Source organism: Leopardus geoffroyi, chromosome A2, assembly GCF_018350155.1.
Source record: "Leopardus geoffroyi isolate Oge1 chromosome A2, O.geoffroyi_Oge1_pat1.0, whole genome shotgun sequence".
Lineage (NCBI taxonomy): Eukaryota > Metazoa > Chordata > Mammalia > Carnivora > Felidae > Leopardus > Leopardus geoffroyi.
Window position 1 is genome coordinate 96508310 of NC_059331.1, and position 15988 is coordinate 96524297.

A 15988-nucleotide genomic window follows, 5' to 3' on the forward strand; every position below is an offset into this window, starting at 1 on the left:
ATTAAAGATAAAACTTAACCAGTATTTTTGCCCTTCTATGTCATTTATTGGCATTCATATAGTTTTTCAGTGAAGACATGAATCAACCAATCTTTAATATCTGGATGAAGTGTTAAAGAACTTAGGTTTACAAGATAAACTGCCATGATTGGGGTAATACTCATAATGGGGGAATAAGAGCATTTCAGATATTTATATTCAACATAATCACATGCTTTTTAAAGAGCTACCATTGGGGGTTTATCGAGGGTTATAAATTTCTCCTTTTTCCTGGGGACCTATTCAATTAATTTTTCTCTTGTTACCACCAACTTATTTCTTCCTCTTCTTGTTCCCCATCTTGCTGACAGGAATATATTTTCATAGGAGGGGGCAGAGGGAGGCAAGGCCCTTGCCTACAGCCTTTACACCAAATCAGTCTCCACAAACACTTCAGGTCTTCAGCTATGGGTGATGTGAATTCCTCAGTTCCAGATTTGAACATATAAGTGAAATTAAAATGGCAACAAGGAGCACTTCAAGTGTTCGTTTCATACAAACCGTATCCGAAGAATATCTTAAACTGGGGATAACTATTTCCAGATCAATCAATATCTGATTGCTCAATGAAGACTTAATTAACCTTTAATGTCACAGTTCCCAAACTTAAATCATAATGCAATTTCCTATGCCCTGTGGTCCCCAATTTCCTGCTTTGTTGTTTTAGCTTTCCAATCTAAAAGTGGTATGACTATACTAGAATAGAATGATAAATATTTCTTTGGTTTTATCCAAGAAAGGAAAAATGAACAAGTATGGTTAGGGACAGCAGAGAGCAGTTGTAAATATAAAAAACAAAGCTAGTAGCTTATATTTGTTAAAAGCTTAGAGTGACAGTTGGGAGAAATTCTGAGCACTCATTGCTTCTAATACATGGGCTTCCAAGATAGTACGTGAACACTGTGCTTCTGGCACTGGTGTCAGTGTTAAAAAGTTACCATCCACGTAACTTTCACATGGCTTTGGTTCCTTGTCTATAAAACAGAGTTTGGAATTCTGTACCAGGGACACTTGCAAGTCCAGTAATTGTTCACTAATTTAAGACCACAGAGAACTGTGAAAACATAAGTGAAATGAAACAAAAAGCATCTTTCAAGGTCAAATCATGATGTGTCATTAACATTTTTTTTTAAAGAGTTAAGATTTCAGGCTGGCTTAAGAACTAGTTAGAATTCTCATATATTCCTAATTGTCTTCTCTTTAATGTATATTAGTGAGTTAGCATTTGTCAATAAGACATCTTAAGGAATAAAACCTCGGGTTTTGAAACAGGTGTTGTGGGGGTGTTTGGGTGGCTCAGGTGGTTAAGAGTCCAACTTCGGCTCAGGTCATGATCTCATGGTTTGTGAGTTTGAGCCCTGCGTCGGACTCTGCACTGACAACATGGAGCCTGCTTGGGATTCCCTCTCTCTCTCTCTCTCTCTCTCTCTCTGCCCCTCCCCTACTTGTTCTCTCTCTCAAAATAAATAAATAAACTTAAAAAAAAATAAAACTAGTGTTGTGTGTATGGGCGACTTTAGTTAAAATGCCACACCTGACTTTACCTGGACTTAGATCTGAACCTTCTGGTGGCTGGGGTTACCCATGCACATCAAGCAAATACTCCAGAGGTTTGAGTCATCTCAGAATGTCCTCCATTCCCCATTCCAGTACTGACCTATGTCACACTGTAGGAGTGTATTTTTTAAACTGTATAGTTGTCCCTAAGCATCACCAGAGGGTACTTGTTAGAAACTCTCTCCCGAGATTAGGTTGGGGAATTGGTTAGGGCAGGACTATTGTTTTATTTATTTATTTTTAACGTTTTATGTATTTTTGAGACTGGGAGAGACAGAGCATGAACAGGGGAGGGTCAGAGAGAGGGAGACACAGAATCTGAAACAGGCTCCAGGCTCTGAGCTGTCAGCACAGAGCCCGATGCGGGGCTCAACCCACGGACCGCGAGATCATGACCTGAGCCAAAGTCGGCCACTTAACCAACTGAGCCACCCAGGCGCCCCAGGACTATTGTTTTAAATGAGCACCCTGGGACAGTGGTTCTTAGGTGATTCATGACCACACTTGGAGACATGGAGCATCATGCTTACCTAATGCCATTAACCCTTTATTAGATGGAACTTTTATTTTTCAAAATTTGTTGGGTTTAGTGTATTTTTCAGGCATCTAAATTAGGCTTACCATTGTATGGTACTAGCCAGAGTTTTTAGATAGTAGATTTATACTTGATTATTTCTAATATTCAAGGAATTATCTTTCACTTCCTAAGATTTCAAGTGTCACAGGCTCCAGATGCTTGGCATTAGGCCCTGATTTAGATAGATAAGTCCAAATTCAGGTCAAACTCTCCTTATTTGATATTCCATTGAAGTAAATCTTTTTGGAGAATTTTGTTCTTTCAGAATGATGGTGAGGAAGAGAAAGAGCAGAATGACAGAATCACAACAATATTTCATACACTGGAGATATTTGATTCTTATGACTGCCCCTCTATATGGGGCTTTCAAGTTTTCATGACAGAAGTGTTTGTGAAAGCACTTATTCATTCAACAAATATTTACTAGAGCCAAAATGAGTTTTTTAACTGCAGTGAGAGGACTGATTAGTCCTTTCCACCTTGCTTAGGAATGAGAAATAAAATACCACCTTAGATAACTCATGGATTCCTTTTATACAGGCCTTTCACTAATTTAAAATAAAGCAATTGTAAATTGTTAGCAAATGCTCTAGAAAAATGGTACTTTCTTTTTTTAATTAAAAAAATTTTTTTGAACATTTATTCATTTTTTGAGAGACAGAAAGATACACAGTGTGAGCGGGGGAAAGACAAGAGAGACAGGGAGACACAGAATCCGAAGCAGTCTCCAGGCTCTGAGCTATCAGCACAGAGCATGACATGGGGCTCAAACTCATGAACTGCGAGATCATGACCTGAGTTGAAGTCAGATGCTTAACCGACTGGGTCACCTGGGCGCCCCAAAGAATGGTACTTTCTTAACTTCCAAACTCCATAATGCATATGAGTATCTGAGATTTCTGGATAAGAATGATACAAATCCAAATGAATAAGAATAGGAGAGTATTTTTAATTAGATTTTTAAAAGTAACTTAACTCTTCAAAGTTGCTACTTTTTCCAGTGGGGATGGGGAAGAACTTTTGCACACAGTGCTGAGGATATCTTTATGGAAAGCTTATATTCAAATTTAAAAAAAATGCGTAACTATTGAATTATCTTTTAGATATATATCCCTGGGAGACGAGAATAGGGTCGAGGATTCATAGCATCAATCATTGTCTTCATTTGACTTCGTTTCCCAGTTTTCACATAAAACATATTTAACAGAATCCAACATTGAAAGAGGATAATATCTGGAATTTTGTTAAGTCAGTACTATATGAACAGAGAAAATGCTTTATACTTCTAGCGGAGATCAGTTATTGGTTTTAGACTATGTGTAAACCAAGCCGATAAAGCAAATCCTTAGTTACAAAATATGGATAATCCCAATGTTGCTCCCCACCATAAATAGCTGAATGTGAAAGCAAAAATGGATGTGTGGAGATAGGACATATCACATCAGCTTATTTTTCTATACATGTGTGTATGCATATTTACTTATAAAATCTATCCTTGAAGAAGTACAATTTACGCACTTATACAGCAGGAATACTGATTCCTACATTTCAGAATTAGAGGGTTGATAAGGTAAACACCGGAGTATAGTTACCAACCTGTGTTTACTGGGTATCCCTTATATTCTAGACAGTAGAATACTGTACTAGTACTGGCTGGTACTGGGGATAAGTACAATAAACCAGAGTCCTGACTTCAAAGCTTTTACCTTCTAGTTGAGAAAGATAAACACCCATAAAAAAATGAATGACATAATTTCAGTTAAGTGTTATGAAGAAGATAAAACAGGACAATGTGGGAGGGAGAGGTGTGGAACATTCCAAACAGCATGAACAGTCAGTACATACACTGAGCTGGAAGGATGGGGGAAGAACAGAAAGAAAGCAGGTGTGGCTAAAGAACAGTGAACCAGGAGTAGGGTGGAGGCAGATTGGAATTTGGCAGGTGTAGGAAGAAAGAGCCCTAGATTATGTAGGACTTTTATTCTACAGGTCATAGGAAACCACTGGACAAAAGTTTTCAGTAGGGGAGTAACACTTTGATTCATGTTCTAGTAAAGTCCCTCTGGTTCTTATACAGAAGATGGTCTATATAGTAGGCAGGATTAGAAGACAGCGTGTTGAGTTAGGAAGCTGGTTTGATGGGTTTGACTAGAGCTTTAGCAATAAAGATACTGAAAACTAGTTGGACCAGGGATATCTTTTGGGGATAAAGCCAAAAGTATGTGGATGAAGATTAGATTGGATTAAATGAAGATTGTGAAGGAAAGCAAGAAGTTAAGAATAATGCCTAGGTTTGGGGTTCAAATAATGAGGCAGATGGGGAAGGCTTCAATTGGGAAGAGAATTCTTGGGCAATCTTTTGGTGATGAGATATCAAATGGCTGACTGACTATAATGTATTTAGGGCTCGAGGGAGAGGTCAGGCTACAGGATATATGATATCTGAAGTCTGGGCTGAGTGACATCACCTAACCAGAAAGTATAGACAGTGAAGAAAAGAGGGCTGAGGGAGAAGCCTTGAATGTTCCAATATTTAGAGGAAGAGAGCCAGAAAAAAGACTATAACCAGGGAGCTTAGGCACATACTAAATTTAGATGAGGAATATCCCTCTTCTATGCACAGCATCACTTTGCTATGTGTCACCATGGTGATACAGACTGGGTATACACTGCCTGCAACTTTTTAATGGGCTCTATAAACAGATTCAATGCCTAAGGTGAAGAAGCATTTTCTAAAGACATTCCAACTTACCTGTTATTAGTTTGATCAAAGTGTCACATGCTTACTTTAGTGAGTCAGTATTATTTATTTTACTGAGTCAGTCTTACAGTACCTTTATAAAGACACTAGCTTTTTTTTTTTAACCCCTATTTCCTGTTAGGCAAAAAAAAAAAAAAAAAAAATCCAAACCACTAAATAATTCTGTTATAGTCTGTTATTACATAGTTTTAGATAATCATGTATTTGCATAATTCTGTCCTTTTTCTTCTGATATTTTCAGCTACTACAGGGCTTGGGAAATTGCCTAAGCATTTGGTCCTGGGAGAGTCCTCAAAATCTAGATTATCTAAGTATGTTCTCTCTGAAGAAGTATTGAAAGTTACCACACACTTACAGCTCTTACACTCCACATTTCCCCCTAAATTTGGGCAAAACTCAGTGTTGACTCACTTCCTTCTGATGATCTCTCATACTGGAGTCAATGGCCGACTGTGGTGCCACTCTGCTACTCCACTTGGACTGGCTGCTTAACTCTTTCTGAGAGCAATAGTGCTGCTGTTCCTCTTAAGAATATCCCAAATTCTGTGTGTGTGTGTGTATGTGTGTGTGTATGTGTGTGTGTGTGTGTGTGTGTGCATAGGGGGAGCACATACATATGTAAGGGTGTGGTTTGTGTGGAGAAAACATTTCTTTTGAGTCAAAAGACTATATTCAAAGCTGACTTTCTACAGGAAAAAACCCCCAAAACTATAATCTAGGTTATATTTCTGATGAAAGTCCAGATGCCTGTTGTTTAAAAAAAAAAAAAAAGAAAAGAATGCCTCCACGTACCATGGTTAATATATTATGAATGATGTACTTTTTATAAGGCATAAGGGTCTAGAATGTGCTTACATTGATTAGATGAAACATGGTGATAGCCAGTCCTGTAAAATACTATATCAGTGTGGAAGGATAGTGGAACTAAAATGAAAGACTCCTAGGACTCAGACTGGAAAGAGCCCAAAGCCAGGGACAGAAGAGGGGGTGGGGGCAGAGCTATGCAGAACCCAGGAAAGCTAAGTGTGTGGGGAGTCAGGGTGTGGGTGACAGTGGGAGTGGTGGGGACAGTGGGAGTGGTGGGGACAGTGGGTGGTGGGGGGATAGGGGCAGAGGGAAAGAGTATAGGGAACATAAGATATTGAGTACTAAGAAGAAAATTAACTGTCTGGGAAACAGCACTGGAGAGCCATGAGCCCTGAGCAATCCAACTGTACTACAGGAATGAACTATTTAAACTTAAATTGCTGTAAGTTGAGGCCCATCTAGAGTAAAAATCAACACCAGCATGACCAGCCTTTGAGGTCCTTTGCAGAAGAACTAGTCTTACGATGACATTCTGCTTTGCTTATTAAAATTAATTTTATTAAACAGTCCTCTCAGGCATCTTTCACATATGCATTTTCTTTTAAAATTATTTCATGTTAGTACAAAAAGCAGCATTAAACACTAGGACAGATGTGTGTGTGTTACATGTGTGTTTTAAAAAACATGGTCTATTCAATTAGTCCAGCCATGATATTAGATGGAAAAAAAAAATGTCCTTCCAGGATCCTTATCGTTATTGTGGAGTATGTGTTCTTTGAATTTCTTGCCTTGTTTTTGGGATCACCTTATTATGCAACATCTGCTCTGAATTTCAAATGTGATAAACAGAGTATGAGTGTCGGTGGCAGATGGCTAATGACCAGCAGCGACAGGGCATTCAAGCCTGCCTTGTTTTCTGAGAAGCGATATTTTCATGTTAATTTGCTCTGTGTCCTGCAAAGATGAGACAAATCACCTGCTCATAATTCAGGCAAAGTGGAGACCACCAGGAGCTGAGAGGGGTGATGGCTTGATTCCTTTAGGGGTGAGAGGAGAGAAGGGTCTGGGAGACTTTCCTCATCTGCAGTTGGAGGGGGACCCATCAGTCACTTTGCATTATGTCAGATGGAGAAAGATGAATTGGCCCTGGGCATCCCGTACTGACACCAGAGCCACTGTTTACTGCAAGCAGATATTATTCATGAAAACAGAGATTTCCCAGAGGCAACAAAACAGGTGCTATTAAGAGTGCGTGTCAGTCTCTGAAGTCTGGGTTTTGTAAAATAAACCTAATAGTATATTTTATCTCCTAGTGAAAAGATTACAACCAACAGAAATCTGTAAGAAACATTCAATTGAAGATAAAATGAAATCTAATTCAAAGAGAAAATGACCCACACAGACACATAAACCTTGAGCTTTTTGGCCTTCTCAAGCCCTATAGAATTCATTTATCATAGAAATACATAAATAAAATGTAATTTTTTACTACAAGATTGAGTCATACAAAGGGGCCATCTGGTCTTCAGCTAAAAGAACCCCATTTTATTTTGGAGAGGCAACTGATCTTTTCTGACTAATCTTTCAGTGCCTCAAATTTATACTTGTGAAATTATATTGCCAATTTCATCAGATATGTTACATGCACAGAATGCCCAAACAATGATACTAAGTTCTTAAAGAGTTTATAAGATGTTGAGAAGCCAGGTCATACACTAGGAAATATATTGTACTATTATAGTTAAGCCTATGTACCAAGTTCAGTTAAAGAGGGCATTCCATTTTGTGTGTGTGTGTGTGTGTGTGTGTGTGTGTGTGTATGGTTTTTGTTTTGTTTTTTAAGAGAGAGAGAGTGCTCATGAGCTGGGGAGAGAGACAAAGGGAAAGAGAAAGAGAATCTTAAGGAGGCTCCATGCTCAGCACAGAGCCCAATGTGGAGCTCAGTCCCAAGACCCTAGGATCATGACCTGAGCTGAAACCAAGAGTTGGGTACTCAACTTACTGAGCCACCCAGGCGCCCTAAGGGCATTCCATTTAAAAAATTTTTTTTTTTCAACGTTTATTTATTTTTGGGACAGAGAGAGACAGAGCATGAACGGGGGAGGGACAGAGAGAGAGGGAGACACAGAATCGGAAACAGGCTCCAGGCTCTGAGCCATCAGCCCAGAGCCTGACGCGGGGCTCGAACTCCCGGACCGCGAGATCGTGACCTGGCTGAAGTCGGACGCTTAACCGACTGCGCCACCCAGGCGCCCCAAGGGCATTCCATTTTATTTATTTATTTAAAAAAATTTTTTTTTAACATTTTATTTATTTTTGAGACAGAGAGAGACAGAGCATGAATGGGGGAGGGTCAGAGAGAGAGGGAGACACAGAATCTGAAACAGGCCCCAGGCTCTGAGCTGTCACCACAGAGCCCGACGCGGGGCTCGAACCCACAGACTGTGAGATCATGACCCGAGTTGAAGTCGGACGCTACACCGACTGAGCCACCCAGGCGCCCCAGGGCATTCCATTTTAAAGGCTTCATAAAGCAGATTTTACCTGGAACAAGAGAGGGATTTTATTTACAGCTTCTTTCTGATCCCCTCTCAGAGTGGCAGATAAAGGCATGAAAAGAGGGGGAAAAAATCTGGAAGCCCTTTTTTCTCATAAAGCCCTCATAAATGAAAAGTGCTATATAAGCACAGAAATTCTAAATGTATCATGAACCCTAAAAAAAAAAAAAAAAAAAAAGGACAATCAATAAGGTATCAATTATTGACTGGTAAATTTAAGCAGCAAACCCAAGAAGACAATACCAAATCTCATATAAAAATAAAGATCGCACTAAATTCCTCCATAATAAAGTAAATCAAAAGATAACATTCTCAAGTAGAAATAGGAAAGCAAAATACGGCAATGGTTAAGTCTATGAGGCAAAATGTGATTATTTGTTGATTTCTGGGCGCAGCAGTCAGCAGGCTCCTCTATACAAATGTCATTATCAACATGAATGGATGTACCTTAGAAAATCAAGAAGAGATGATAAAGACGTCAAGATGAAGTATGCATAGGATGTATGTATGCATTTATTTATTTTTTTTAGAATAAGATACACTTTAAAATGTTGGAAAGAACCACTAATGATTTTATTTTATTCTCATGAGCCTCTCAATGGCAATTTTCAGTTCAGGCCTGTACCCTTCACCTACTTTGCCAAAGTCTCACATGACCACCACACAATAATTGCAGGCTTATCCCAGTGAGTTCACCCAACCACCAACCTTCACAAATACTTAGGACTTCAAGGATGCTTTTCTGGCTTTTATATTTTTTAATAACAAATGGTATTTAAATGCACTTGAAAAATTATCGGGATGCCTGGGTGGCTCCATCGGTTAAGCATCTGACTCCTGATTTCGGCTCAGGTCATGATCTCACAGTTTGGGAGTTTGAACCCCATGCTGGGCTCTGTGCTGACAGCACACAGAGCCTGCTTGGGATTCTGTCTCCTCTCTTCTCTGCTCCTCCCTCACCTTGTGGGCTCTCTCTCTCTCTCGAAATAAATAATAAAACATAAAAAAAGAAAAATTAGGTGATCTAATTAAAGCAGGTCAAATAAGCCCATCATGGGTTCTTTTCTAACAAACATGTTGATAAAAATAGTACTGAACAAAAAGATTTTACCTCTATAATATCTAGTCAAAGACCATGGAGCATTCCAGTTTTAACCAAGTACTGTTTACCTCCTGCAATTTATGTCCTTAGCAGGCACTAGAATATCCTGAACTTGTGAATAACAGGTAAACAATGCCACAGAGAACACAGTGGGGTAGTTGAGGAAAGTTCCCTTAGCCTAAACGATCTTATGTGAGGTCTTTTCTTGATTTTCTGTTTTAAATCTATTTCATGTTAAGATTTTATGCATATTTATAGTTTACAATCTGGCATGTTCTGACACTTGCAAGCCAAAGTCAATACTGGTATCTATGATTTTGAAGAAGATTCTAGAAAATATTTTGGTTTCGTAATACAGAGAATCAGCTATATATTGTGTTCATTCACATGTGTGTGTGTGTGTGTGTGTGTGTGTGTGTGTGTGTTTACTTGAAAACATTCCCTAAACTATTGAAATAACCACAGAAAATGGGTATCACATGCTTCTGGGTGCACTTTATCTCTTCTCTTGTAGTATAAGGTCCTTGAGAGTAGCTTCATGACTAATTCACTTTTGTGTTCCCCAAATGCTAGCACAAAACTGTCCATAAATATTCAATAAATATTTGTAGCAGCATATTCAGAAAAACTCTTATTACAACAAACATTCCACATAAGAATCCAACTGTGTTCCCAATAGATTTTTCAGAACAATAATATTCTCTTGATCTAGTTATCTAGTTATTGAGACTTCCTATAAATAAGCCTAGACAATAATGAAATATTCCTATTCTCTGGCTGTGCCCTTCCAAAATTCATTTAACCAGAACCCCAACTCAGAACCTCTTACTCAGCAGATGTTTACCCTGCACACCAACTCTTAAAAAGAAGTCGATCACAAAAACAAAAGTACACATCTTTACTAAAAATAATTTTATATCATTTGTATATTTGGCCTAAAATTATACAATTGATAGTTTTATAATGCTTCTAAGTGATTACTTGTGTTTTAAATAATGGCCTTAAAAGATCACTCACACTCAAATTATTAAAAAAAAAAATTCTAATAATTGATAAGGAAGAAAAGCAGACTAGCATAGCATAGTTCAGAAAATTTTCAAAAGCTAAAGATGAAGACAAAAAGTCTTTTGACTGGCCTTTAAGTTAGCAAAAATGTTCAATTAACCATTGACATACACATTAACTGACTGAAATATTTCATAATTTACTATGAAAGCATGGATAGATCATTAACCACAAAACATTCAATTTGTCAAAACCTTCTGGTAACAAGCATTATTTCCCTCTCCCTTTCCTGCCTCCCATCTTCCCCCATCAACCTTGGCTCAAATACTCCCCAAACTCCTTTCCTCTACTCTCCTCTCCTCACTTTGGTGGCCAGCTTTCTGCCTGTTCCTCATCTTATCCTACCTGCCCCTGCACCCCACCCTTAAGAATTCCCTCAGGGGCGCCCTCCAGGTCAGTGGGTTAAGCATCTGACTGCAGCTCAGGTCATGATCTCACAGTTCATGAGTTCGAGCCCCAGAACTCGCTGCTGTCAGCACAGAGCCCACTTCAGATTCTCTGTCCTCCTCTCTCTCTGCCCCTCCCCCACCTGCTCTCTCTCAAAAATAAATAAACATTAAAAAAATAATAATAATTCCCCCTAACCCACTTTGTTTCTTTTTTTTTTTTTTTTTTTTATTTTTATTTTTGAGACAGAGAGAGACAGAGCATGAACAGGGGAGGGGCAGAGAGAGAGGGAGACACAGAATCGGAAACAGGCTCCAGGCTCTGAGCCGTCAGCCCAGAGCCAGACGCGGGGCTCGAACTCACGGACCGCGAGATCGTGACCTGGCTGAAGTCGGACGCTTAACCGACTGCGCCACCCAGGCGCCCCATAACCCACTTTGTTTCTACTCCTACCTGATCAAACCATAGTTTAGCCCATCAGTCTGGTTTATCAACCACTTTAACTACATGATACTTTAGCAAACAATTCCACTTAGTACCCTCTAATGCCAGGAGGATTTAATGTGAAACTTAAATTACCTATGCAGGTGGTAATGTATGATATAATATATACATATATGGTTATCTTGTTTTGCTGCTTAAAAAAATTGACTCCCCCTTCAAACTAATCTTGAACTTAGAACTAACTGCATCAGAAGAAGCTGATGGTTACTTTGACAGTATAACTTTAAGCTTTTGGAAGTCACTTAAAAATAATTTTGAAATAATCACATCTAAAGAAAGGTTGTCAATGTGTCTTATTTATTGAGTACTTATGTGTATAAATCATTGTGTAGGGACTGTCAGGATACAAAGATGAATGAATAGTTAAAATATGGATACAAATACAATTAAAGGTAGAAAATATAACAAAGAAGAGGAGATGTGTAGAACTAGTGCTGTTTGACAAATAAGGTTATATCCACCTGTGAAAGTTGGTCAAACGCTATCTGGGGTGAGCCAGATACTTAAGCAGATGGTTATTGATGGGGAGTAAAGAAATGGCACTGAGCAGGAGGACCACACAGGTAGGAAATGATGAACCACACTAAGAGTCTATTTTGGCAGAACATATCGTCCATGAAAAGGGGCTACGCCCTGCATGCTAAATATGGGGTTTTAGACAAACTTACAAAGGAGAGAACTGAAGCCACAAAACTGGAATAGAAGTCCAGAGGAAAGAGGGGTGCATATATGGAGGAGAAGAGGACCAAGAACAGATAAGTAGGGACACCTGCATTTAAAGGGCCTTTAAGTCCTTGAAACTGCTCAGGAAGAAATGAGAGCACTACTGAGCATTATATTCTTTTATGAAAGGCAGATGGGAACATAAACTCTTTATCAATCTAAAACCAAAGAAATAAATCATTCAATATGTCAAAGTTCTAAATGTGTCAGTATCTGACAACACCAACTGGCTATTACTGAAACACAAGAGAAACTATTTCCAGCTATTCCCTACTATCTAAAACAATGCTGAATTCCAGAATTCATTTCTCAACAATGAATGATTAGGTAAAGAGTCTGTTTAGTGAAGTCACCTAACTCACATAAACAGAAGGGTCTTTCATGAAGACCTACACACGATGTGCATAGATCTAAAAGATCTACTGGAAAGTTCCATTAGGCAGAACAGAAGTATGACCAACAAAACTTTCTAAGTAGGTTTTTCCATTAGACTTAAAGGAAGAAAGGACGTCTGGTCAATACAGCACATGTAGCCTGCTGACCTGTAAGGAGTCTTAAATCATTCCTAAATCCCAAGGGTTTAGGACAGTACTTGGCACTTAGGCTTCCTATAAACGTTTTATAAATGAGAAAGAAAAATGGAGAAAGGAGGGCCTAAAAGCCAGTATTTCAGATTTACATAGTATAAGTTACATCCTGGAGTCAGTATACAATTATAATATGCAATGTGCTCATGTGTGAAGTTTCAAATTACATTCCTCCGAGTCTGTGAATCATCAGAAAAAGACTGAGCTACATTTACAACACTATACCTTCTAAGGTTATGGCCAGATAATGTATATTTAAATATTTTTCAGTAACTTTAATATGTATGAAAACTAAAACAGTTTTTTCACAGAACCCTAAAAATAATGAATTAGAATATATCTCATTATATGAACATCTTGGTTGATATATTTAACTATATATTGAGTTCCAAAAGCTCTAATTCTGGCAATTTTTTTTAATGTTTATTTATTTTTGAGACAGAGCATGAACAGGGGAGGGGCAGAGAGAGAGGGAGACATAGAATCTGAAACAGGCTCCAGGCTCTGAGCTGTCAGCACAGAGCCCGACGTGGGGCTCGAACTCACAGACCGTGAGATCATGACCTGAGCCGAAGTCGGACGCTTAACCGACCAAGCCACCCAGGTGCCCCTGGCATTTTTTTAAAGTAAGCTTAACGCTCAATGTGGGCTTTGAACTCACTACTCCAAGATCAAGAGTCATATTCTCTACTGACTGAGCCAGTTGGGTGCCCTCCTGGCAATTTTCATATGGAAGGAATATGACTGCTTAATAGGCTATAATAGTGTGACTATTTAATCAAACAGACAGATGATTCTTGGTACCTTTATGGTTTCAGTGGGCACTCCAGGCTCCGGGACTTTATCCAAATAAGTGGTCAGGTCTTGATCAACATGTTCAAACACTAATGTTAGTTTGGTTTCTCTGTCTGTTCGTGACACTGTGCATACATCAAACAACCTAAAAGAAAAAAAGAACGATATTAAGTAGGTAGCAATAAGCAAAGAAGTAACATATTCTGCAACTCAATCGCACAACAGGTTTAAAAAAAAAGGCGGGGGGGGGGCGGGGGGCAGCATTTATCATTCCTTCAAATAATATGTAAGGATGCCTAATGGGATCTGATACTTTAATTGCAATATGAAATTTAGGAGAGAAACACTTCATTAAGTGGTGACAAAATCCACAGCGGCAAAGAGAAAACAACATGACTAGAGCATAGGAATGTCTGCCTGGAGAGTTTCCTTAGTTAAGACCTTACGTAGTACTTGCCAATAGAGATAGTTTAAAAAACTGCAGCCTAGGAAAAATATGGTTCTTCTTAGCTCACAGTTCAAGAATTATTAAAGAGACAGATTAAGTATTCTTTGGAGATGTTGCACTCTGCGATGAAGATTTTCCTGGAATTTAAGGTGTTACAATCATGCCTGTGAAAATAAGGATGATGAAATATGGTTTATTTCTAAGAGAGCCTTCTCATCCTGGGGAATCAAATCATTTCCCTGGAAAGGGCATAAATCCTTGGTTTAAAAATTTCAAATATCACACTAATCAAAACTGAAATTTTAACTTTTTTTTTTTTTTTTTTTTTTGGAGAGAGGAGGTATTTTAAACAGCATTAGTAAACTACATCATCATTAAATGATACAGATGAACAAACATTATAATTAAGTCTGGATGGGCAAATCTGGTATCTTCCATAAAATTCTACAACTAATTTAAAATTTAAGTTTTAAAAGCAAAGGCTTTGGTAGTCAAAAGCATTTTTAAGCCCAGGGACAAATTTTTCTTTACTTTCAACCACACATAACACACTATCTGACAGATGAGATGCTCACCACATGCTTGAATAATTAAACAAACCACCTGTAAACAAGCTGTAAATTTGACAAGAATGTAATATAAATACTAAGAAAAGGCTAACAAAATGCTATACATAGTCTTCTCACTTTTAAAGACGGAATAAACATGCCCTTCAAAGAAACTAACTATAAATGTGCATATAACCCATTACTAAAATGCCGGGTTGACTCTCAATTATCTACTTTGCATCCTACCTCTTGAATTTTTAATGCATGCCACCTTACTGCATTTCTGGGTTGAACAGGTCCTTCACAATATTTGGTACTTCTCTGTGAATCTAAACTAAACTTTAAAATAAACTAAAGAACACTATAATGAAGTTGAATCTGGTGGGATGAACACAACCATCACCAACCACACTTATTTCACAGCCAGATCTGCACTACTTTTTAATTATACGCAATTTGGGATGAGTTCTACGACTCCACTAAAATCAGTTAAGATCAACTGAATTTCTTCTCACATTTATCTACTTTTAAGTATTCTGATTTCTAAGTTTTAGTCACCTACTTCTACACGTGATTTTTTTGTTTTCTTGAAATTCTAAAGTCTTCTTAAAGTCACTGATGTGACTTATTCTAAAAAATTATTCTGATTAAGTAAAAACTCCTAATAAATTTATTAAAGATAAGGCCATTAATCATATGAGTGTCATACTATGACCAATATACTTGCTATCATGCATGAATCCGACATCTGGGAAGTTTATCAAAACAACCCTTTCCGTTTGGTAATGTGAGGCAACTACCATTTATTCATAGGTTCCTTTGAACCATCTTCTCTCCATTAATCCCATTAATACTTTTCCAGCTTTACTTTTTCCTTCCTTTTGAAGAAGAAAAAGAAGCTTCTTTCTATATGTTTTCTATTTTTTTTCTTTTAAAAAAAATGCTTACTTATTTATTTTGAGAGAGACAGAGAACGAGCTCCTGACCGGGGGGGGGGGGGGGGGGGGGGGGCGCAAAGAGAGTCCCAAGCAGGCTCAGCCCTGTCAGTGCAGAGCCCAATTTGGGGCTCAATCTCATGAACTGTAGATCATGACTTGAGCTAAGATCAAGAGTCGGACGCTCAACTGACTGAGCCACCCATGCACCCCTGCTTCTATTTTTGTAATACAATAAAACCACAGTGATGTACTAAATTCAAACACAAACATGGGAACTGCACCACTATAGCTGTGCTCCTTAAACATCACTTTAAAAATGCTTTCCACTATAATGAATACATTTCCTTCATGAAAAAAAAATACATTGTTTATCACTGCCTCAGGTCAACACTGATCTTAGTAAGTCCAGTTCTTACTGTGCTTATAATCTGTAATTGACAGGGACATAACTGGAGAATAAAACGATCATAAAACACTGCTGAACCAAAGATCACCCACTTCCAAACCGTTGTTAGTTACCTAACAGCCGCGGCAGTATGTTATGTTGCTTCATTTTACTGAAACCATGTTTTCAAACACTCTTAGTATGACA

The 15988-nt window shown here is 38.3% G+C and overlaps 1 protein-coding gene across 2 annotated transcripts in view; it reads right to left on the bottom strand.

Moving 5' to 3' along the window:
* The window catches only part of CDK6 (cyclin dependent kinase 6), a 250317-nt gene that overhangs the window by 165383 nt on the left and 68946 nt on the right, over positions 1–15988 (bottom strand). For both annotated transcript variants that reach the window (XM_045494774.1, XM_045494773.1), the window contains exon 3: positions 13472–13607. In XM_045494774.1, the coding sequence (XP_045350730.1) occupies positions 13472–13607 (136 nt within the window). The remainder of the gene's footprint in view (positions 1–13471; positions 13608–15988) is intronic.